This window comes from Lissotriton vulgaris, chromosome 4_1 (genome assembly GCF_964263255.1).
Source record: "Lissotriton vulgaris chromosome 4_1, aLisVul1.2, whole genome shotgun sequence".
NCBI classification, from domain to species: Eukaryota; Metazoa; Chordata; class Amphibia; order Caudata; family Salamandridae; genus Lissotriton; species Lissotriton vulgaris.
The window spans coordinates 2,084,100,527-2,084,124,091 of NC_141691.1; the positions used below are offsets into that span (position 1 = coordinate 2,084,100,527).

General features: G+C 42.3%; 1 protein-coding gene across 1 annotated transcript in view; it reads left to right on the forward strand.

Moving 5' to 3' along the window:
• The window catches only part of LOC147725082 (uncharacterized), a 186,287-nt gene that overhangs the window by 44,432 nt on the left and 118,290 nt on the right, over window positions 1–23,565 (forward strand). The window contains exons 4-5 of the mRNA XM_086967104.1: window positions 3,699–3,916; window positions 5,572–5,732. Of these exons, the coding sequence (XP_086823230.1) occupies window positions 3,699–3,916; window positions 5,572–5,732 (379 nt within the window). The remainder of the gene's footprint in view (window positions 1–3,698; window positions 3,917–5,571; window positions 5,733–23,565) is intronic.

A 23,565-nucleotide genomic window follows, 5' to 3' on the forward strand; every position in this document is an offset into this window, starting at 1 on the left:
CGATCCTTGTAGGGGAGTGGTGACAGGGAGGTATTTCTTACCTCATATATTGATTTTCTAAATCCCATAGGCTGACCTAAATTGTGAAGGCTTGCTCATGGAGCTAATGTCTGAAACACTGCCTCATTTGGGAACTGCCCAAAGCCCATGTCTGTAGGTCTATGCATATGTATGTGAATACATGCATATAGTGCAAAATGTGTGTGTGTCTCAATAACAGGCCTGAAAATAGAAATGTCAATGATTCCCTTATGCACTCCTTTTGATCGTTGGTTTAACCAATAGTTGTGATATTTTATGATGTGGCGTCGACGTTTGTCACACGATGCCTAGTCGTGTCTTAAATTGAGGAACTATGTGTGGAGGAAGGTACCTTTCACATAAACGTGCGCACAAGTATACTTGAAGCTTGAAGGCTTCTTCACATTTTTTCAATATAGTCAAAACAAAGTATTCTTGATATGTATGTATTCTTCTTTATTTTCGTTAATCATTTCATTCCTTATTGTTATTTCATAAGGATTAGTGAAATTCCTTTACATCCAATTTTTAAACATTACTCATCCGCCCAATGCATTTCGGGTCGAGAAGAGACCCTTCCTCAGGGGCCTGAAAAATGCAATAATACAGGACCTTAGCATGCTTCCTAGTTAAACAGTGTATATACATGACAAACGATAAAATAATGTAATGTGAATAGTTTACAAAACATTTCTGAATTCTCAAAATCGATCTCACAAAGTTGACATGGTTAGGTATATAAAGCGTGGTAACTGAAATGAAGTTAATGAAAAGGAACCATGGTCGAGAGTTGGGGATAAAACGATTAACAAGCGTGACCGAAGTAAGGGGGTGTCAGTTCATGAAGAAAAACGTGATTGCAAAATAATACTACGTGACGAGAGTCTAAGATTTAAGGAAATGCCGTGCGTGCGATAAACTTACTCGGAATGTAGTCTGTTTGGCGCCGTGTGGATGTAACCGCTGGTGAATGTTTGCGGAAACCGCGAAGTTTAAATTACAGGTTCCCAGGTCACGTGATGCGAGTACACTGGCTTCAATAGAAGTCGAGAAAATACTATGCGTGTAGAGTGCGACTTTTCTTATAAGTATAAATGTGATTGGTGATAGCGTCATGGTGAGGTCACGTGAAGGGAGTATGTTGGCTTCGATAGAAGTAGAGGATTTACAGTGTGTGTTCTAACTATATCAGGAAAAATGTGAATAGACGTAAGCGCAAACTAGTGCTGATAAGTGAAGATTAATAAGCCCATGGTAAAAAATAATGAATAATAAAGAATATTAAAGAATAATAAAGAATAATAAAGAACAAATGCAGATCTACCTACATTGTTACTGTGTAAGAACTGAAACATGAAGAATAACATTCTCATTATTGAATTCGAAATATCTTAAGTAAGCTATACATATATTAGCATATTGACAATGAGTGTTTTATCAACAAGGTAGCACAATATTGATGATTAAATGATATTAATTAAATCACGGGGGGAATAGACCTTATGACGAGCTGATCATAAAACATGAAAATTCAATACGATCATTCATTCCTATCGGATGTAGGGTATTTAATTTTTTTATCCAGAAAAATTCTGCTCTGAGTCTCTGTTTGGTAGGGTCCATGTCGCTGCGCTGTGGAATTATCTCCAGTGGAGTCTCATTAAGATGGAACCTGACCTCAAAGACCTATATAGTGAGCGCATCACTTTCGCTTTTGAAAGATCCAAAAATTTGAAGGAAATGTTAACAACCAAAAAAACTCAAAAAATTGACTACAAAGGAATGTCAAAATGCGCAAATTGCATCCATTGCAATAATGTTATGTTCGGCAACAAGTTCACACACCCCACAAAAGGATATGACATAGAGTTACGACACAACAGCACTTGTGATAGCAAAAACAGCATATATGCCATAAAATGGCAAAACTTACGTGGGCCAGACTGAGAGAAAGATCAAGATACGAATAACAGAACATAAGAGCAATATTCGTGCACAAAACATGAAATCTAATATAGCCACTCATTGGCTGGAAGCCAAACATCAGATTTCTCAACTCATATTTACAATCCTGGAGATAACTCCACAGCGCAGCGACATGGACCCTACCAAACAGAGACTCAGAGCAGAATTTTTCTGGATAAAAAAATTAAATACCCTACAGCCGATAGGAATGAATGAGCGTATTGAATTTTCATGTTTTCTTTGATCAGCTCGTCATAAGGTCTATTCCCCCCGTGATTTAATTAATATCATTTAATCATCAATATTGTGCTACCTTGTTGATAAAACACTCATTGTCAATATGCTAATATATGTATAGCTTACTTAAGATATTTCGAATTCAATAATGAGAATGTTATTCTTCATGTTTCAGTTCTTACACAGTAACAATGTAGGTAGATCTGCATTTGTTCTTTATTATTCTTTATTATTCTTTAATATTCTTTATTATTCATTATTTTTTACCATGGGCTTATTAATCTTCACTTATCAGCACTAGTTTGCGCTTACGTCTATTCACATTTTTCCTGATATAGTTAGAACACACACAGTAAATCCTCTACTTCTATCGAATCCAACATACTCCCTTCACGTGACCTCACCATGACGCTATCACCAATCACATTTATACTTATAAGAAAAGTCGCACTCTACACGCATAGTATTTTCTCGACTTCTATTGAAGCCAGTGTACTCGCATCACGTGACCTGGGAACCTGTAATTTAAACTTCGCGGTTTCCGCAAACATTCACCAGCGGTTACAACCGACTACATTCCGAGTAAGTTTATCGCACGCACGGCATTTCCTTAAATCTTAGACTCTCGTCACGTAGTATTATTTGTGATCACGTTTTTCTTCATGAACTGACACCCCCTTACTTCGGTCACGCTTGTTAATCGTTTTATCCCCAACTCTCGACCATGGTTCCTTTTCATTAACTTCATTTCAGTTACCACGCTTTATATACCTAACCATGTCAACTTTGTGAGATCGATTTTGAGAATTCAGAAATGTTTTGTAAACTATTCACGTTACATTATTTTATCGTTTGTCATGTATATACACTGTTTAACTAGGAAGCATGCTAAGGTCCTGTATTATTTCATTTTTCAGGCCCCTGAGGAAGGGTCTCTTCTCGACCCGAAATGCATTGGGCGGATGAGTAATGTTTAAAAATTGGATGTAACGGAATTTCACTAATCCTTATGAAATAACAATAAGGAATGAAATGATTAACGAAAATAAAGAAGAATGCATACATATCAAGAATACTTTGTTTTGACTATATTGAAAAAATGTGAAGAAGCCTTCAAGCTTCAAGTATACTTGTGCGCACGTTTATGTGAAAGGTACCTACCTCCACACATAGTTCCTCAATAACAGGCCTGCCCATATAGCTAAAGCTTCCTGTAGCAAGACCTAAAAAGAGGCAGTGAACAGTGTCCTGTAGGGGTGATGTCTGTGATGTTCTGCTAGAATGTGTGCCAACCTTTCAGAACAACTGCAAATAAGCTGAAATATTCAATCAGAAAGAAACAGTACATTTTATGGTTATTGTGTTTGTATGTTCGCTACCCATTAAAATGATACGCCTTGCAGAATGCTACACTCCTGGAGTAGTAAATAAGCTGTTCTTGCATGTATTTCTCAAAGGGTTGTGTTTTGTTGCAGGTCGCAGTGACATCGCTCCCACTGTGCAGTGTGAAGGTTCAGCAATGACATTGTCTCTCAACAAGTGCCTCCTGGAGAGGTTCAGGTACAGCCTCACACAGATGCATTTTGCTGATACGAACTGCACGGTCACAACTTCGCTGCTGGTGGCGGGAAATGAACGGGTGATCCAAGTTAAAGCCATTCCACAGGCAGGATGGTGTGGAAATGAGATGAAGGTAAGAAAGGACACACTCTGTGCACTTTAGGACTGTCAGCTAGGAAAGGAGGGGGGTTGTCAAATAAAACATTACTTCATGAGCAAGAAATAAATGAGAAGGAGTCCTAACTCAACTCTGGACTCCTCACAGTAGGATTCAGTAATTCACAGTGAATGAATCTTCAGCATGAATGAATGTATGTATATATGTATGTATATCAGTGGCTGCTCCTCCGGTAAGGCAGAGGAGCATCACCTCACTGCCAGGAGCAGCAAAGAAAGGAAAAATAAAATGATAATAATGGAATGTTTATTATCATTTAATTGTTTCCTCATACTGCAGCAGTCCGTGGGTGGGGCAGATCTGCCTGGGAGGAGTGGAATACACTCCTGTGCACAGTGACTCTTTGGTCGGCCATCTTGGGCCACCCAAAACAGTAATGCACAATCCCCTGTTCTCCAAGCAGGCTGCTTTGCAGTTTGCATGGAGAATTTTGAATTTAATTTGAATTTAAAGGTATTTATTGAGCGCTCGTACACCAGGCGGTTTCATGGCGCTGTTGAGGAGGATGGTTCCTGAGTTGGATGGTGAGACGTTTTAGATTTTAAAAGCCTGTGAAAACAAAAAGGTTTTCAGGGTGCTGCGGAACGCCAGGTAGGATGTTCTAGATCTCATTTGGAGGGGAAGAGAGTTCCAAAATTGTGGAGCAAGGACGGAAAACTTAGAGCCTCCCATTCTGCTCTTCTTAAACCTGGGTACCACCAAGAGGGACAAAGAAGAAGAGCGCAGTTGTCTTCTGGGGATATAAGGTTCGATTTTGGACTTGATGAAAGCTGGGGCTGTTCCTGCGAGGGCCTGGAACATCCTGTCTTAAAGAGGGCCCTTTCTCTAATAGGGAGCCAATGGAGGGATCTTAGGAGGGGAGTAATGTGGTTTGATTTGGGAAAGCCATAGGCCAGGCGGGCAGCTTGGTTCTGCACTAGTTGGAGCCGCCGGATGGCGTACGCGGGGGCACCATTGTACAGGACATTCCCGTAATCTAACATGCCCACCCTACGCCCCTGGCTGAGCGCTGTGTCACGGCGCTCAGACCAATCACAAGAGCGTTGTGATTGGCCTAGGGGTGGGAGCCTGTCTGCCTGCTTCCTGTTCCGACCTCCAGTCAGATACTGGCAGTGGGAAAGAAGACGCAGGATCCAGCGGCAGCAAGGTAAGTTTTATTTATGTATTTATTTTTAATGCCTCCCACGAGCCCCTCTCACACCCGCCCCTCCACCTACGAGCAGTGCCAACCCCCTGATATATATATATATATATAAGTGTGTGTGTGAGTGGGTGTGTGAGTGTGTGTGTATGTGTGTGTATGTATATGTATGTTTGTATATATGTATGCATGGATGTTTACGATACTGCTGTAGTGTAAATCTTGGCAAAATGATCTTGTCTGATGCCCCCCACTCTTTTCTTCCATCCCATCTTCACTTTGACTGCTGTTGTTTATTTTCTCAAAAAATGTTCAATGTTTTGTTTCTATAAATAACGTGGTAATTTTACGCCATGCTGAGCATTTTATTCTTCTGAGAAAATAAAATATGAACACGAGTGGAAAGTTTGTCTGATATTTTTCAAATCATTTATTTGTAATATCTCTATTCCTGTAATTTGTGTTCTAGATACATAATGATAAGAGGATGACTCTCTCCAATGTCCTCTATATTCCCCCTGACAATTCAAGTGGCATTATAATTAGCAGCCTCCTGATGTTCACCTTCTCATGTACATATAACATGACAATGCAGACCAGCCTGCTCACGGCTCTCCATCCTATTATCGGGTAGGTGTCTGTGGAAAGGGCTGAATGTAGAAATATAGCCATGAGTATTTGTTGATCTTCAGATTTTTTATGTGAATTTGTAACCCTCCTTTACTCTTCATCCGAAATTGCTGTTACTTTCTCCTTCTGCTCTTTTATATTTTGTCTCTTTCCATTTCTTTTTATAAGAAGCATTCTCTGTGGAAACGTAGGCACTGTGCATTATGTTTAATGGCAGAATAGGGTCCTCTCAGGAGTCTACAGACAGTAGTTTCCCAAGACTGGTAGCCAGTAATGCTAACATTCAATATTAAAAAGAAAATGTAAAATAAACTACTGTGGCAGATCAGTTTTAAACGGATGGTGACGAGACAATGTTAGCAGGATTCAACAATGAATATGCAGTGCAAGAAAACTAACTTGGATCATTTTTATCCATCAGACGCCTCTGAGCATGCTTCAGAATAGGGAGGAGGGTGGGATTGGTGAGGAATCTGAAGGTAGAATATCCACCAGAATGGCTGGTACCATAGGTAAGTTTCTTTATAGTCTGATAGATACTTCTACCCGCAGATTGCTCACCTTCTCAATAGCTACATTAGCAGCACCCCCTCTTAGACGGTAGGTCTGAAAGAGTGGTAATATCAAGAAATCCTGATGCATTGAACAAACAAAATGGCCATCCATTCTCAATATCCGATCCAAGCAAAAATGTGAATGTGCATGTAAAGGGATGGTCTGGTCGCCACTCACCACATATCTGCTATGGGCACTCCTGTGGCAGCGTTAGGGTGGAAGTCTTTGCTCTGTTGGAATGAACCTGAATTCCTTCTGGTGGATCCTTTTATAGCAATGCAGAGCACAATCCCTAGTGATAGATTGCTCTTTTAGAAAGCCTTGTTCTTCTAGTTTATTGTACAGAACAGGGGACCCTAGTAATTAAGGATCACGCAAATAATAGACATATACTCAATAGTGTATATGACCTCTGTCCAGCCGGACAGGTATTTATTTTTCAATTTTTCGTGTTTAGTTTATATATATAACATGTATACAAAAGTGGGCACAGCCTGTGACCCACAGGGGACAAGACAAAACAAGTGACAAAACGATTATGTAAAAGCGCACAAAAGCGGTCTGTACTATTGTTCAGTTTTACAGACTAGGATTCAATCATAGCAACCCATTGTTTTACACAATTCGCGAGTTCAAACAAACATATGGTGCAGTAAGGTCGACGATGTTTCGATGCAGCTAGGAAATACATGCATCATCATCAGGACAAAAACTAATGTGTCATGTTTGTCTCGAGAGTCTTTTTCAGTTACAATGCCTCTATGGCAATTTACATAATGTTAAATACACGTATAGAAAGGAAAAAAAAGTGGGAGAAAAACACGAACAGAAGAATATTCATTAGAAATGACTAGGCATGAATGCATTTTATATTTTCAGTTTACATAACCAACCAGCAGGTTTCTTAGTGCTGTAGTGGAGTTTACAGTGACCTAGTGAGGACTAACGACTGTTTGAAGATGGGCTTTGTGAATTCTGGCACATGCTTGTGACCATACAACAGGGAGAAGGTGGCGGTTTCCAGTGTATTTCGATATTTCTTAAAAAAGCGGCGCAGTGAGAAGAACATGTGCTTTTAAAATTCGGCGCAGTGTTTTTGGTGGACATACTGGACTGTGTTTAGAGCTAGTGAAGGGCGGTGGAAGTACCCATTTGCAAGGCACGAGGTGTGAGATTGAAAAGAAAGACGGCGCATTACAATTTCAGTTACCTCATATAAGCTTAATTAGATTCCTTTGATATATTTGGACTGTCAACACGGATATGCATCTGTTGAGAACCGAAATCTAACCATTAGGTTTTATCCGCGTTTGTAAAAGTGCATGTAGTGCTCGTGGAAACAGAAATATATACTCACAATAGCTTTGCCGGTGAAAGGAATTATTCGGGGAACTGGGGGAGAGAGATAGGATAATCAGCCGGGGAATATACGGGAAGAGTAGGAGTGCTGGATACCATGGCAGGACTTACTTAAAGTAGTGGCTCGAGGCTCTTTCTTACGGCGGTCCAATTCTCCATCTTGGGAATTCTGGGAAGGCAATGGGCATAAATGAGCTGGGCGTTATGAGCTAGACTATGCTGGGATAAGGGGTGGCCGGGAGCGGTACTTACATGTTAGTCTTGCCTGATAGCAGGACGGTGGGGTTCTGGCGGTGATCGCTGCCGGGCAGAGGAAGGGACCTGGTATTTATAGTCGAAGAAGGACTTGACGCGGAGGTTCAGTGACTGAGGCGTCCATCTTAGAGTGGTAATTGTGAATCACCCCAGGTGAAGTAAAGTGCTCGGTGAACGTTTTGTGACATATCGTAATATACATTCGTTAAAAGAAACATGTTAACACCATGTAGCAGTTTAGTTGAGCTGATAGAGAGGAAATGTATCATAGCAGAGAGGTCCAATCCTCAACTCTGTTGAGCCCCTTTCGTATACTGTCTGTTCTCAGGATCCAGTGCAGCTCTTCCTTGTTCAAAATTTGCGAAATGTCTGCTCCTCTTGGGGGAGCTTTGACCTGTGTGTTCACAGTCCATGTAAAGTCATTCTCTGTGTGCCCTTTTTCAATGAAATGTTCTACCAGGGGTGCATTTGCAGTTTGACAACGGATTCGGCTTCTGTGTTGTCCCATCCGCAGCTTGATCTTCTGGCTGGTCTGTCCCCTATACATCATCATACATGGACATAAAATTGCGTACACTACATTGTGTGAATTACAGTTTGTAAAATGATGTCTCTCATATTTGATTGTACCATAGGAGAACGTTTTGCCTTCTATAGTTGAATTGCAGGAGACACATTGACCACATTTGGCATGACCTTTCAGGGTAGGCAGGTTCCACATATCATTTAGAGTATTTTTTGTGTCAGATTGAGGAAGTGAGGCACAGACCAGGTGATCTTTTATATTTTTAGCTCTTTTAAAAGCAAACATTGGTCGTTCCAAGTTAAGAATACCGGCATTTAGAACTGGCCAATGTTTTAGAACACTTTTCTTAATAGCATTGGATGCGGGAGAAAATGTGGTCACACAAGTGGTCACACAAGTGATTCTTTCCTGGTTACTCTTAATGCGGGGTTCTAGTAGTGTCTCCCTAGGACAGTACCATGCTCTTTTTAATGAACGACGCACCAATTTACGTGGGTAGCCTCGATGTCTCAGTTTCTGGCTCAGTGTTTTTGCTTCTGCAAAATAGTCCTGTTTGTAGTAGCAATTCCTACGTATACGTAGGTACTGTGAATAGGGCAATGAATCTTTGAGGGCACGGGGTGGTGACTTGTGTAGTTTAGTAAGGTGTTTCTTTCTGTGGGTTTACGGTGGAGACTTGTTATTAGTCGTCCTTCAGAATGTTTTATTTCAATGTCCAGAAAAGGCAAAGATTCTTTGCTAGTGGTCATGGTGTATTTTAACCCTCCACTGTTGTTGTTAAGCCAGTGTGTAAATTGGTTTAGAGAGGTCTCTGAGTCTGTCCAGATCATAAAGATGTCATCAATATACCTCTTCCACAGGGCAATGCCACTGTGGAAGGGGTTTGATGTATACAGAATAGTATGATTCTCAATATGGTCCATATACAAAATAGCCAAGTTGGGGGCAAAAATAGCCCCCATAGATGTTCCACGGACTTGCCCATAGAATTGTCCTTCAAAGAGAAAAACATTTTTGGTTAGGCATATCTTCAAGCGCTGAAGAATGAATTTGGATGGAACATTGTGAGGTCTTGAACGTGTGTCTAGAATAGTCTCGATCACGCGGAGGGACTCAAATTGAGGAATGTTAGTGTAAAGTGATTCCACATCCAGCGTACACATGGTGCTGGATGTGGGATCGAATGGGTGCTCCTCAATGAGGTTGATCATTGACATGGTGTACCTGATATAGCATGTAGTCGTGGGGACAAAAGGCTTAATAAAATGATCAATGTAATGTCCTTGTGGTTCTAGGATCGAGCCACATCCAGAAACTATAGGCCGTCCTGGAGGTTGTTGCGAATTTTTATGAATTTTTGGGAGGCAGTATATTACTGGAATTCTAGGGGCTTTTGTATTGAGGAACTCAAATTCTTTTTTGGATAAGAAACCAGCTTCTAAGCCTTCATTGGTGACTTCAGATATCAGTTTCTGTATTTCAACAGTGGGGTTGCGTGGCAATTTGCAATAGTGTTAATGATTGCCAAGTTGGCGTAAAATTTCTTGTTTATATTGCTCAATTTCCTGAATTACAATGCCTCCACCCTTATCGGCCGGTTTTATGACTAATGTTTGGTTGTTCTTAAGAGTGGATATGGCATTCTTCTCTAGGACAGTAATATTGAAGGGGATAAAAGATTTTTTGTTCTCTAATGTAGTCAGGTCATTAAGAACTAATTTCTCAAAAGTGAGAATTTCAGGTGGGACCATAGTGCTTGTAGGTGAAAACTTCGATGGAGGTTTAAATGGAGTATTGGTGAATTACTGAGGGCAAGGGTTCAATAGGAAGTAGCTGTGTAATATCACTTTCCTGAAGAACCTTAAGAGTTCAGTCTGGGCGTCTAGAAAGTTGGGACGGACAGTCGGAACAAATGAGAGACCCTTACTTAGTAGTGAAATTTCACTGCTGGATAAAGTATGTTTGGTCAGGTTGAAGATAGGAAGAATATTAGTATCATCCTGCATGGTTGAGGCAACTTCCTCATGTAGGTTGTTATCATTTACCATCGATAATGTTGGCGACGGGTGAAGCACTCCCCCAGTTCCCCGAATAATTCCTTTCACCGGCGAAGCTATTGTGAGTATATAGTTCTGTTTCCACGAGCACTACATGCACTTTTACAAACGCGGATAAAACCTAATGGTTAGATTTCGGTTCTCAACAGATGCATATCCGTGTTGACAGTCCAAATATATCAAAGGAATCTAATTAAGCTTATATGAGGTAACTGAAAGTGTAATGCGCCGTCTTCCTTTTAAATCTCACACCTCGTGCCTTGCAAATGGGTACTTCCACCGCCCTTCACTAGCTCTAAACACAGTCCAGTATGTCCACCAAAAACACTGCGCCGAATTTTTAAAGCACATGTTCTTCTCACTGCGCCGCTTTTTTAAGAAATATCGAAATACACTAGAAACCGCCACCTTCTCCCTGTTGTATGGTCACAAGCATGTGCCAGAATTCACAAAGCCCATCTTCAAACAGTCGTTAGTCCTCACTAGGTCACTTTAAACTCCACTACAGCACTAAGAAACCTGCTGGTTGGTTATGTAAACTGAAAATATAAAATGCATTCATGCCTAGTCATTTCTAATGAATATTCTTCTGTTCGTGTTTTTCTCCCACTTTTTTTTCCTTTCTAAACGTGTATTTAACATTATGTAAATTGCCATAGAGGCATTGTAACTGAAAAAAACTCTCAAGACAAACATGACACATTAGTTTTTGTCCTGATGATGATGCATGTATATCCTAGCTGCATCGAAACGTCGTCGACCTTACTGCACCATATGTTTGTTTGAAATCGCGAATTGTGTAAAACAATGGGTTGCTATGATTGAATCCTAGTCTGTAAAACTGAACAATAGTACAGACCGCTTTTGTGCGCTTTTACATAATCGTTTTGTCACTTGTTTTGTCTTGTCCCCTGTGGGTCACAGGCTGTGCCCACTTTTGTATAAATGTTATATATATAAACTAAACACGAAAAATTGAAAAATAAATACCTGTCCGGCTGGACAGAGGTCATATATACTATTGAGTACATGTCTATTATTTGCGTGATCCTTAATTACTAGGGTCCCCTGTTCTGTACAATAGATTACTGCCCAAGGACCCTAGTGTTATTCCTTTTGGGTTTCCCTTGTCCTGTCAAAATATTGTTCTTCTAGTTGGCCACATAATCGACAAAGACATGATCTTTGAACCTAAATGTCTTCACACTGTCAAAAACTAACCACACTACAAAGATGTAACCTCTCCTCCTCGTTCGTGGGGTGCGGTGAATGAAAAATGTATAATGTGTGTTGAATTGTCCAAGTTCAGTACTCACTTTAGTGCTCAGAAATAGCTTTTTTGGGTGACAGTAAGTAACAGGTAGTGATGCAGAAGGACACACTGGGTCAATAGGTCAGTCACTAAGAACATGGGGCCGATTATGATGGCGGTCGGATAGGTATCCAATCACCATCATTGCGGGCCCGGACTGACCGACAGGTAGTCTGTGGTTCCGCCCTCCATGGTGGTCAGAAACATGCCTCTTTGTATTGAGAATTGTTCTCTGGCCCAGAAAAGGGCAGCACACAAGCCCCAATGCAAAGAGGCATGTGTTCAAACATCCCTGCAGCCCTTGGCAGGCACCATGTGGTACCTGCTACATGATTCCCCCCAGGGTCCATAGCGGAGGTCCACGGGGGCCAGGGTCCCAGCTAGGAGCCCCAATAAAGCTTTCCCAACAGCCTTTTCATGTGTGAAGAACCAACATGAAATAGATGGTGGAAAGGTGGATCGGAATCCCCACGTGATGTGCCAAAAAAGTCACTGCCTCCAATGTGGAGAATGCGTTTGGACCACCCACCTAACAGGCTCCTTGAGCACATCGGAAACTGTTGGTCGGTCCCTGGGTCAATGCAGTCAGACTGACCGCATCCTAATGCGGTGGTCTGACTGTAGTTAGAGATGTCGGTGAGACAGAATGCACACCTGTGTCAGTCACACCAACATCATAATTGGCCCCACATTTTTCAAAGACAAATGCTGCAACCTTTAACCTTATCTAAAGAGAATGGTGGCTGGTTGAAAATCAACATACACTAACGTTTTACTAGTAGCAATAAGATAAGCAGTATGCTAGGTTATATTACTGAAATCAAGAATTGGGTGTTTCAAGAAGAAAAGCCACAAAAAAATGTCTTCAGAAACAACAATGTCCATACAAGAATAAGGTTCATCCCTGAATTTCAGTCTTCATATGAAGAATGTTCAATACTGTATTCTCATAACACAACAGTCACATTCTTGGTGTTAAATTCCTCCATAAGCTATCCAACACTTGTTTTGTTACTGGATAATAATTTCCAGTTGACTTCCTCAGGGCCATAATAATAGCAAACGTCAGGGCATTTATGAAACAATCAATAATTAATTATTATAAAGATAATCTATACAATTTACCATCAGCCACCACAAAAAACAGTCAATAAAAAAGCATAAGAGCAATAGGAGAGGAAGTGAAAGAAAGTGTTCCATGAAATATACGTGAAAGGTACTTGCTAAGAGTGAGTACCTAAATAGTGGCAACCATGTGGAATAGTAGATTCGATTTACATGAGTGTTACAACACAAGATATATTCTCTGATGTGATACAACAGAGCAGTGACACCCTCAAAGCAGAAACATACCATTGATTGTTTCATAAATGCGCATGTATCCTTTAACCATACCTGCCTCACTATCTTGCTGGACCAACAAAAAAGAAAAGCAGAGAACTTCAGAAAGGTCAGCGTTGAAACCAACGACCCTTTCATTTGCACACCACATAACACCGCTATTCCATTGTCTTGTAAAAACTAACTTCATAGGGGGCAACAAGCTGGAATAATAAGGCCAATAACCTCCATCAAAGATGAAATCCGTTCAACAGTCCCTGATCAGTCACTGATCCTTCTCCATGCATGAAGGTGGAGGCTCTGGATAATTGTGAGCTGCCAGGCTGACTGAGAGAGGAGGTCAGGTCTGAAATACTACTAGAGCAGGGGATACAGAGAGAGTCTCAGGGGTGTGCACACCACACCTTCCTTGACCAGTGCGGAGTGATCAGACTACCGTGGACCCAGTCCTGCTGCTGCTTCCTCAACATTCAAGGACTCAAAGTATGAGGAGAAACGCATGAGGGAGTGGACAAACCAACATCAATCTAAACGCATCCCACAAGGGTCCCTGCAATGGTAAATGGGTTGAGGGCGCAGAACTGTGGGCAATGTGCAAGGATGGGATAAGATGTCCTGAACCACCTACTGTTATACACATCACACATGGTCTGCAAGATGACACTGAGTCAGGCTGCCAGCTCTCATTTTCAGGAAGCCTGCCATATGGTTGATGACCAGCCAGGTGCATCCATCTTCACTCAGGACTGGAGACTCAAAGCTTCCTGGCAGAGAAGACTGGACCCCACACCTCCATGTTTATTTTTAGAACACATTGCAGTTTTGTGATCTCTCAATATCTGGATGAATCAATTGTGATGGGTAGGCAGCCTCTAATCTTCTGGTGCTCACTCTACCCTAAGATGGAGGCAACCATCACAGCTATGGTGACTGCTGGTGATGGGCAAGTTCTCCTTCGCCAACACTAGACAAGATCTGAAACAGTGTCTTAGGAGACCCTTATAGTGTTCGTTAGGGATAGCATACAGTATAGTTTCTAAACTTCCAAGAAGGGAAAGTGGACATAACACAGAGGGGAATATCTATTTTGTTGTTCCACCTGGACCCTATTATAATATTTTAGTCCTTCTTCCCATCATTCTCGGAACTATTATGGGAGTGCTCAGACAGGGATTCTTTTACTGACTATTGATGATACTTCTCCCTATTCCTGACATCATGTTGGTGAGGTAAACCAACAGGTACTGAAAACTCAGAATAATCCTATTGAGGAGGTTGTACTCCATGTGGAGATGTTAGAGCAGCATAATGTTTAGGTTAAACTTTTTCTAAGTAATAAGAATTCTACAGTCAAATCTGAAACCCCAGCCACAGAAAACCACAAATGAGCAACACTGTTCCTGGACTTCTGTATGCACAAAACGTCAGTTCATGAGAAAAGGGAGAGATCTAGGTACCTCTTGATATGTGTGTTAATCTTGAAGTTATGTTCCTCACCGTCAACCTTCTGCTCAAACTTGAGTGGCTCAATGTTGACCACCTACATGTCAATTAGAAGTGCCAGTGTTGACAAATAGCTACCTAAAGGCATTCAGAAGTGGAAGAAGTGGGGTACTGGGTGGATGAGAGGGTGAAATATTGGCCTTCATGCCTGAAATAGATGTGCACATACAATTTGACATGAGGCACCCAATTTCCCCCTACTGGACACTAAGGGAAACCCCCTAGCAGTCTCTCAGCCTCCCCAAATGACATATTTTTTCAAGTGCCACAATACATGATGGGGAGAGAGTCAGGATTCAGGAAGACACACCAAACTGACACCATGGTTGTCTTTCCTCAAAATCCCTCACCTCAAAACCCCGGGCTTAGAACTTATCTAAATGTTCTTTTATAGTGGTCAGAAAGAACAGGGAGGTGATGACAACACAAGGGAATTCAGGCAAATAACATTTTTTCTAGAAAAGTGTTTATGTACAGGTAATGTTCTAAGACATTGGTTGAAAGCTAAATACATTCAAATATGTGGTTTTAGTAGCCCAAAAATACCTAAAGAAAAGGAGGATTGTTGTTAGAAATTAGGTGTCTGGTGGCAGAGGTATGCACCCTGTCCATGCAGGAACCACAATCCTAGTCAGGGTAGGATACTTAAGAGGCAATGTATCAAGAATTTTTGCAGTTTTTTATATTTTATGAACCAAAAAAGACAAAATTTCTATAAGTATATCCAAAGTTATGAATTCTTAAACATTAAATGAAAATGTAGTGCTTAAAATCTTGACACGCCAACCGGAACTGTCTGGTTGCACTGAACTGAGGTAAATCCAAACGTTCAGGCTGACCGTGATGGAGTGTGGGTCAGACAGCGGTGTTGATGGAGCTGAACTCTGAGAAGGAAAGGGTGATGCGTCATCGTCTAAGCACAAGCTTGATGGTAATGCTTCGACACCAAGCTGCAAAAATTCAGATATGCATCGAAACCCAGAGGTGATGCATCAGACAGTCAGTGGCGCGGTGTGCATGGTCCTAGCAGCAGTGGCCATGCATCGACATTGAGGGCGGCAGTCACCAGTGGTGTGTTCCCAGCCCATGCAGCAACAGCAATGCGTTGGTGTACAGGGTGATGCACTGGTTCCAATTGGCACAAGGGAGTCTATGCGTGGGTTCTGTTTGTTGCAGTAATTTATATCTACTTCCAAGAGTCCAAGGCTGCATTGGCACCACTTGACAGGGCAAGACTTGCAGCAAGCAAAGATCAGACTCCATTGTAGGAAGATGGGAAGTCTTTGATGTCCCTGAGAATTAAAACAGTGGAGAAGTTAGCATGCCATAGTAGTCTATCGGTATTACAGAAGGGGACGCACAAGCATCTGTGGCACCTTTTTGCCTGTGAACTGTTTTAGGGGCTGTGAGAGAACTCCTTCTCTTTATTTCCCCTCTCCTTCTTCTGTTGGATCCCTGACCAACCTTTCCAGGTTTTGCTACAGCTCTGGAGAACAAATATCAAGCTTGTGCTCCTTCACGATTAAGTTGTACAACCCAGTATAATCATGCATCTTGCTGCCCCTCATCCAGCCCTTCAGTGCTTTACTGGCATAAGTAAGAAAACCCACCAAGGTGTGTAATGAGATTGTGGGGCTGCCCCTGAATCTCTGCCTATACCTCTGATGTGTCAGCCCAAATTAGTTGACAGCCATGGCTTTCATGGCAATGTGGAGTGTTTTATCTTTCTCTTCCAGTGTTAAGACTGTGTCCCTCCCCACTGTTAGCATGCACCTCGACAAGCTACCCCACAGGACTCCTCAGGAACCTTGTGCACCCTTACAGCCACTTCATAGCCTGAGAACCATTTGTCTATGTCATCCCCACCACTTAACTGGAACCAAATCTTTTGGGATGCGGACCCTTCCTCCACCAGTGGGCACCCTAGAAATGCTGCCATCATTGCTACTGTAATCCACCTGTTTAGATCTGGGATCCGGCTCTTTGAGACTGACATCATGGGCCATTCTGTGCTGTTCTACGGCCATTCTCTTTGCCACTGGAGCCTGCTCCTTCTCCAAGTGTGTAATCTCTAGTTTTAATTTTCCCTATTTTCTCCTGTCCTTCAGCTCATCAGTGGACAGGTTCCTAGATGACACACTGCTTCCTGCATGTGAATAGACTTCCAGTCTGAGAGGATGTTTCTCCCCTCCCCAGCAGGTCGCATGTCAAGCCCCTCAGGCAGGTCTTGTTATAATTGCTCCTCAGATTCTGACCCTTCCTCCTCATTGTCTGTGTGGGACTGTTGGACCTCTGCCCATACTCTTAGTTTTTTGGGGCTCTGATTTGTTAGCACTCGCTTTGGTAAACACCCTCTTCTCCTGGCAAAATCCCTTGATCTGCACTATCGTGTAGCTCTCTAAGTTGGCCAGTTCAAATTCCATCTTGACAAGTGAAGTCACAGACACAACAGAAAATATGGAATTTGGGAGAATTTTTGGGAAAAATCTGAAAGTGACAATCACAGATAATTTAAACTCATGGTGGTTCCTGTCCAAGCAGGAACCGCAAACCTAGTCAGGGTAAGTCAGATATGCACTGTAAATTAACCAGTGCTCACCCTTTGATAGCTTGGCACAGAGCAGGCTGGCTTGACTTAAGAGGCAATGTGTAAAGTATTTGTGCAACACTTCAAACAGTAACACAGTGAAAACACCACAAAATGACTCCACATCAAGTTAAAAAATTGCTTATATTTGTATGAACAAAACAAGACCAAAACAGCAAAAATCTGCAGTTATGAATTTTTAAATAAATGAAAATATATTGCTTAAAAGCTTGAAGCGCCAACCAGGGCTTTATGATTGTGCTAGGCCTGGGTCAATCTAAAAGTTCATGCCAACTACTATGGAGCATTGGTCAGATTAAGGGACCAGGCTTGGCCTCTGAAAAGCATCTTAGGTGCAATTTAGACAGAGTTGAAATGCTTGAAGCAAAAGGCAATGCGTTGTTGTCAAAGCAGAGGATTGAAGGCAATGTGTCGAAGCTGAGCCGTGCAAAGTCAGAGATGCAACAAAACCTGTAGAAATTGGAAAATGTCTCCAAAAAAATCTTGAATAAAATAAAAACCTGTGGGCAATGCATTGTGCAGTCTATGGTACAGTGGTAAAAGTCTGCGCAGCAGTGACAGTCATTATTGCGGAATTTGGGGTCCTTGCAGTAGCAGCGATGCCTCTAGGGTGGTAGTCATCGATGCAATGTTTACAGCCCTCGCAGCAGTGGGGATATGTCAGCGTCAAGGGAGAGATGCCTCTTCCGATACAGCAAGCAAATTCCAGGTGCTGTTGCAGGTTGATGTGAAGTATTTGATGTCTTAGAGACTTAGAACAGGGAGCAGGCCAGCAGGCCCTTGGAGTCACTCAGGATTCAAATAAGATGGGTCCAGTCTTTCCTCAGCTGGGCAGAGGATAGCAGCCAGAAGGGAAGCACAGCAGAAAAGCAGTTCTTCCACAGCAGCATTCCAGCAGAGTGGCAGTCCTTGTAGTAACATACTAGTTCTTACTCCTGGCAGAGTTCTTCTCTGGTTCAGCAGTGGACTGATTTGGTGGTGTCAGAGACCCCGTTGTGCCTTTAAAATGGGACAACTTCTAAGGGCTTTGAACTGTACAGATGTCTTCCCTCCCAGCTCTAGCTTCAAACTCACTAGATGGGGGTATACATCCCTTTAGTGTGGGGATAGGACACAGCCTATTCAGGTGTAAGTGTCAAGTCCTCCCTCTCATCCTGCCAAGGATGGCCCATCACAATGCAGATGGCCAATTAGTCATTCCTAAGATCCCTTTGTGTGTGGCTCTTTAGAGGGAATGCACAAAGTCTATATGTCACCCACCCAGATGTGTATTGGAGACAGGCTGCAGGCACGCCGGGCTAAAAGCAGAAAAATGCCAGCTTTCTAAAACCGGTCCTTGGAAGCTTGTTTCCGGTCCAGGGAAGACATGGCTTGGCAGTTCAGGCTGGACTGTTCCCATGAGGCACAGGGTCAGACTGATTTGCATATAGCCATGTCTTAACTGGGGTGGCAGAGTGGGCTAAAGAACGGTGATGGATCAAACCCAGATCTTTTGACTGGGTGTGAGTGTTTAATTGGCTCAGATGCTCGGTCCATCACCACCCCCTTTTGAACAGCTTTCTAAAAGTGGTATTTCGAAAAGGGTAATAGTAAATTAGTCTTTACTAGTAAAGTGTATTTATCATTACCATTCCAGTGATATGAAACATGACAGACCTACTCCTTTTCAATCAGTAATTATAGCTTATAATGTTTAATAAGGAACTCCCAATGCTAAATTATGAGCGAGGTAGGCCTCACAACAGTAAAAAATGAATTTGGGTGTTTTCCCTACGTTTTGATTACACCTAGGACTACCTTAGGGGTGACCTATATGTAATAAAATGTCTGTTTAATGCTTGTCAAGGGGTTTTAAATGCCAAGTCGACATAGCAGTAAAAACTGCACACCCAGCATCTGTAGTGGAAGGCCTGAGACATGCTTAATAATAATAATATTAATACAGACACTTGTAAAGCGCGACAACTACCTCAAACAGATGTGTCCCGGCGCTAAAGCGGACAGTAGTGCAATGATGGACAGCTAAAAGTCAAGCCATCAGGCCTTTAGTCTGCCCTGAAGAGCCAGGTTGTAACCATTTTTGTGAAGAGGGTCTCTGTTTCTATGGTGCGGAAGTTACTAGGCAAGGAGTTCCACAGATTTGCTGCACCGAATGTAAAAGATCTTCCCCCATTCGAGCCTTCTTGAAACAGGGAATGCACAGTAAATTTTGCGAATAGGACCTCAAGGATATAGACTGCTTATATCCACGTAGTCTGTGTTTTAGGTAGCTGGGACACTTGCCATGCATGGTTCAGAATGCCAGCGTCAAGGCCGTAAATTTAATTTTTTTGGCCACTGGGAGCCAATGAAGCACTTTTAGATGCAGAGAGACTGATCAGTCTCACAGTCGCGTTTTACACCATCTGCATGCGCTTAATCGGGTACTTAGGCTGACCCAGGTAAAGACTGTTAGCATAGTCCAGCCTTGATGTCACTATGGCATGTTCTATGCTTTTCTGGCACTCCTCAGGCAGTAGATGCAGAAATGTCTTCACATTTCTCAGTTTACAGAAGCAGGTAGCTGTCACCTGACCTATCTGAGCCGAAAATGAGAGGTCAGCCTCTCACTTCACCCCCAGGTTTTCTCTACAATCTTCCGAGATGGGTGACGGACCCATTTCTATAGGCCACAGGAGATCCGGAGCAGGGGGTGGCTCTTTCCAGAAGTACAGCACCTCTGTCTTTCCTGCGTTGAGCTTGAGTTTGTCTTTGAGGCTCCCCTTGAAACTCTGAAAAAAGGCAACCTCGGTCTGTTCTTCAAAAGTGAAGACCAACTGGATGTCATCCGCATAGGTGATCGCTTTTACCCCTCAGTTGGCTATCAGGGTGAACAATGGAGCTAGGTACAGATTAAACATGAGAGGGCTCAGTGCTGACCCCTGGGGGACTCAACACCAGAGCTTTTTTGGCTTAGACATAAATGGTTGGAGTGAAACCTTCTGTGTGCGATTATCCAGGTAGGATTTCAACCAGGCTAAAACCGTGCCTCTAATGCCCATTTCCTGCAGTCTCTCAGACAGCAAGGTGTGGTGGACGGTGTCAAATGACGCCGACAGATACAGGAGCACCAACATCGTGGATGCCCCTGAATCTGCCGCCTGACTCACCCGCGCTTGCTGCCTCGAGCACCAGTAGCTGGTTGTTGCTCGCATCTCAACTGCCCGGATCCGCTCCATCTCAGCTAATGACACGCCCCACTCAGGCAGTCTGGAATAGCCTGATTGAATCCATTGAAACCCAGCCTGGATCCGCTCCCCGTTTTCTCTTACAATTGCCCCCGCTGATTGAATGCAAGGATTCCTTGATTGAATACTGGAAGTCCAGCCCATAAACATCATCGAAACTGTGGACCGCTTGCTTCCACATCCTACTGGCTCACACATCTTTTCGTCCTGATGATGATCTCTTAAAAAGGAGATCAAAACACAGTTGACTCCTCACAACCAAAACTCCTCTAACATAACATAATACTTTTGGAGTTTTGTACAATGTTGTTAATTTTAAAGTCCCCAGCACCTATCACTTCACACACTTTTCACTGTATAGGTGTAAGCACCAGGACTAGCTACTTAATAGTGGATGATACTCCGTTTATGATATTAATAAAAGCGATGTTATTCATACAACCTTGTGTCTCTGCATACATTGTTTTTCCGGTTCGACCTGGACTTCCTCCTCATTACTAAAACCTAGACGTAAGCTACACTTTAAATAATAGAAGCCCAGGCTACCTGAGGACCTCTGTTGCCTCTCTAAGACCTTTGTTCTTGTAACCACACTTATGACCCCTGGTCCTACTAATGGGGTACCTTTGTTCTCTTCACTATGTCTAACTAACTCAGCTGTCTCTGTACTGAATCCCAACCTAAAGCCAGATTGGGTATCGTGTAAGATGCCCTCCCTCTTGATAAAGCTGGAGATTTGCCACTGCACCAATTTTTCCAACATCTTCGCAGGTGCTGACAGCAAAGAGATGGGCCTGGAATTGGTCAGATCTCCAGGATCCCCATTCGGTGTTTTCCTAAGCCGGATGAGAGTAGTGTGTTTCCAGATATCTGGAAAAGTGCCAGACGTCAGGGAAGAGTTCCAGATGCGCATCAGAGTGTGCGACAGGGAGTGCGCCAACACATTCCAAAGATTGGGGGGGCAAGGATTATCAGGTGCCCCCAAATTACATTTCAACATTTCTGCTAGGTCGTCCTATTGGGAGATAGTGGTAAACTCTGTAAATGTGGTTCGGTAACTCGTGATTCCTTATTATCACATTTCTCCGTCCCCGACGGAAACTGAGAATGATTTGTATACTTCATGAATTTTGGGGCATATGTAGGTAGGCGTTTGCGATTCGCAAAAGCCGGAAATCGCAGAATTCCAGCGTTTGCGAATCGCAAACAGCCTTTTGGTATGTAGGTGCCACATATCAAAAAAAGGAATCGCAAAAATTGCGAGTCCTTATTTTGCTCAAGCATTTAAGGAATCACAATTTTGCGATTCCTTTAATGCTGTGTAGGAGTGCCTTTGACATTGCGAATATGTCTTAAGGAATCGCAAAATACAACCTACTCCAAGTAGATTTTGCGATTTCCTTTCAAAATTTTTTTTTTTTTAAATTCAAAGTGCCATGTCGCGCACAGACATGCCCTTAGGGCATGTGTGTGCGCCACATGTACTTACAGGCACATTCCAGGGGTGCAACAGTTGTCCTTTGGACACCCTGGCACCCTTGGAATTGCGATTCTCAAATTGCGATTTTCTTGTAGAAAATCGCAATGTGAGAATGTATCCCCATTCATTCCTATGGGCCTCTTGGCCCATAGGAATAAATGGGACACTCATTCCTTAACTGCGATTCGCACTTTGCTAATCGAAATTAAGGAATTTTTAAGATTCGAAAAAAAAATTATTTTTTACCTACATTGCATTTTGGAATTCTCAAATAGCGATTCCTTAAAAATCACTATTTGAGAATCGCAAAATGTGAATTACCTACATTTGCCCCTATGTTGTCGAAGAAGACAGAGATACTTTTGCACAGAGAGAGTGAAGGTTACATAGTGTTCTCTATCGCTCTGGGTTTGAGAAAGGAGTGAGTTGACCAGTTTGAACACGTCTTTCGTAGAGTTGTCAGCCTTGTAAATGCAATCAGCCAGGTACTCCCTTCTAGCTAACCTAATCAGGTTGTAGAGTTCTTTCAGAGCATTTCTATAGATGATCTTGGCGGACACACAGTAGCCTGACCTCCACTGCCGTTGCAGCTTAAAGTGTTACTTGTCTGGGTGGCACAATCAGTGCAGCAGGCCCACTAGTAGCATTTAATTTATATGCGATTGGCACATGTAGTGCACTCTACTAAGGTCTCATAAATACAATAAATATGCCAATTGTGCATAGGGCAATCAAACCATAATTAAGGGAGAGAGTGCATGCACTTTAACACTGGTTGGCATTGATAAGGTACTCAGAGTTCTAGGGCCTACAAAAATAAATAATCAAAATTGGGGCCAAGCACGCAAAAAGTTAGGGGGAAGAGCATCCTGAGGCTGATAGGTCCAACAATTGTGTTGAAAACAAGCTACTGCCGAACTATCACCCTGCAGGTCATGAGAGGAAACTGACAATCATCAGCCTGCCTGTCATGATGGGAAAGCAGTGGAGTCTAGGGTTCTTAAAAGGGCCAGTTGTGTTTTGTGCTAGGTGTACTACTTACATTGCAACACCACATAATGTTTTTTTATTTTGTGTTACTTGTCCTATTTTGAGTAGTATGTCTCAGCCAAACGCATTGCTATTGTACTATTTTCTCCAACTGGATTGAAATAAAAACATTCAATGTAGCTGTTAAAGTATGTTTTTGTTTATTGGTTGGGTTAAAAATATGAGAAACTATCTTTTTATGTGTGTATTCCTGGATCTTGCACATGCTCAGAAATGTCCCACCTTTGATGAATATGACAGAAATCCCCTGGTGAAGAACTAGTTTTATAATAATGTGGCAAATGTTGTATGCAGTAAGGAATCCCTTTACAGCAAGGACATCTAAATGCACCAGTCAAATATGTGTGATCTGGTCTTATATTTCATTAATTCCATTGACAACAGCACAGTTCTTTTAAACCTCAGATGCATGACTTCCCTTGCCCTTCTGTTAAAATCAGCACAAAAATCTCCCTTGAAATAACTCAGGGTCTGTAACTCCCCTGAATCAGGTGCATCATCTATAGTCGCGTAAGTTGTCCTCAAGCCTCTTTCTTAAGAACTAAAGCGAATAACACTCT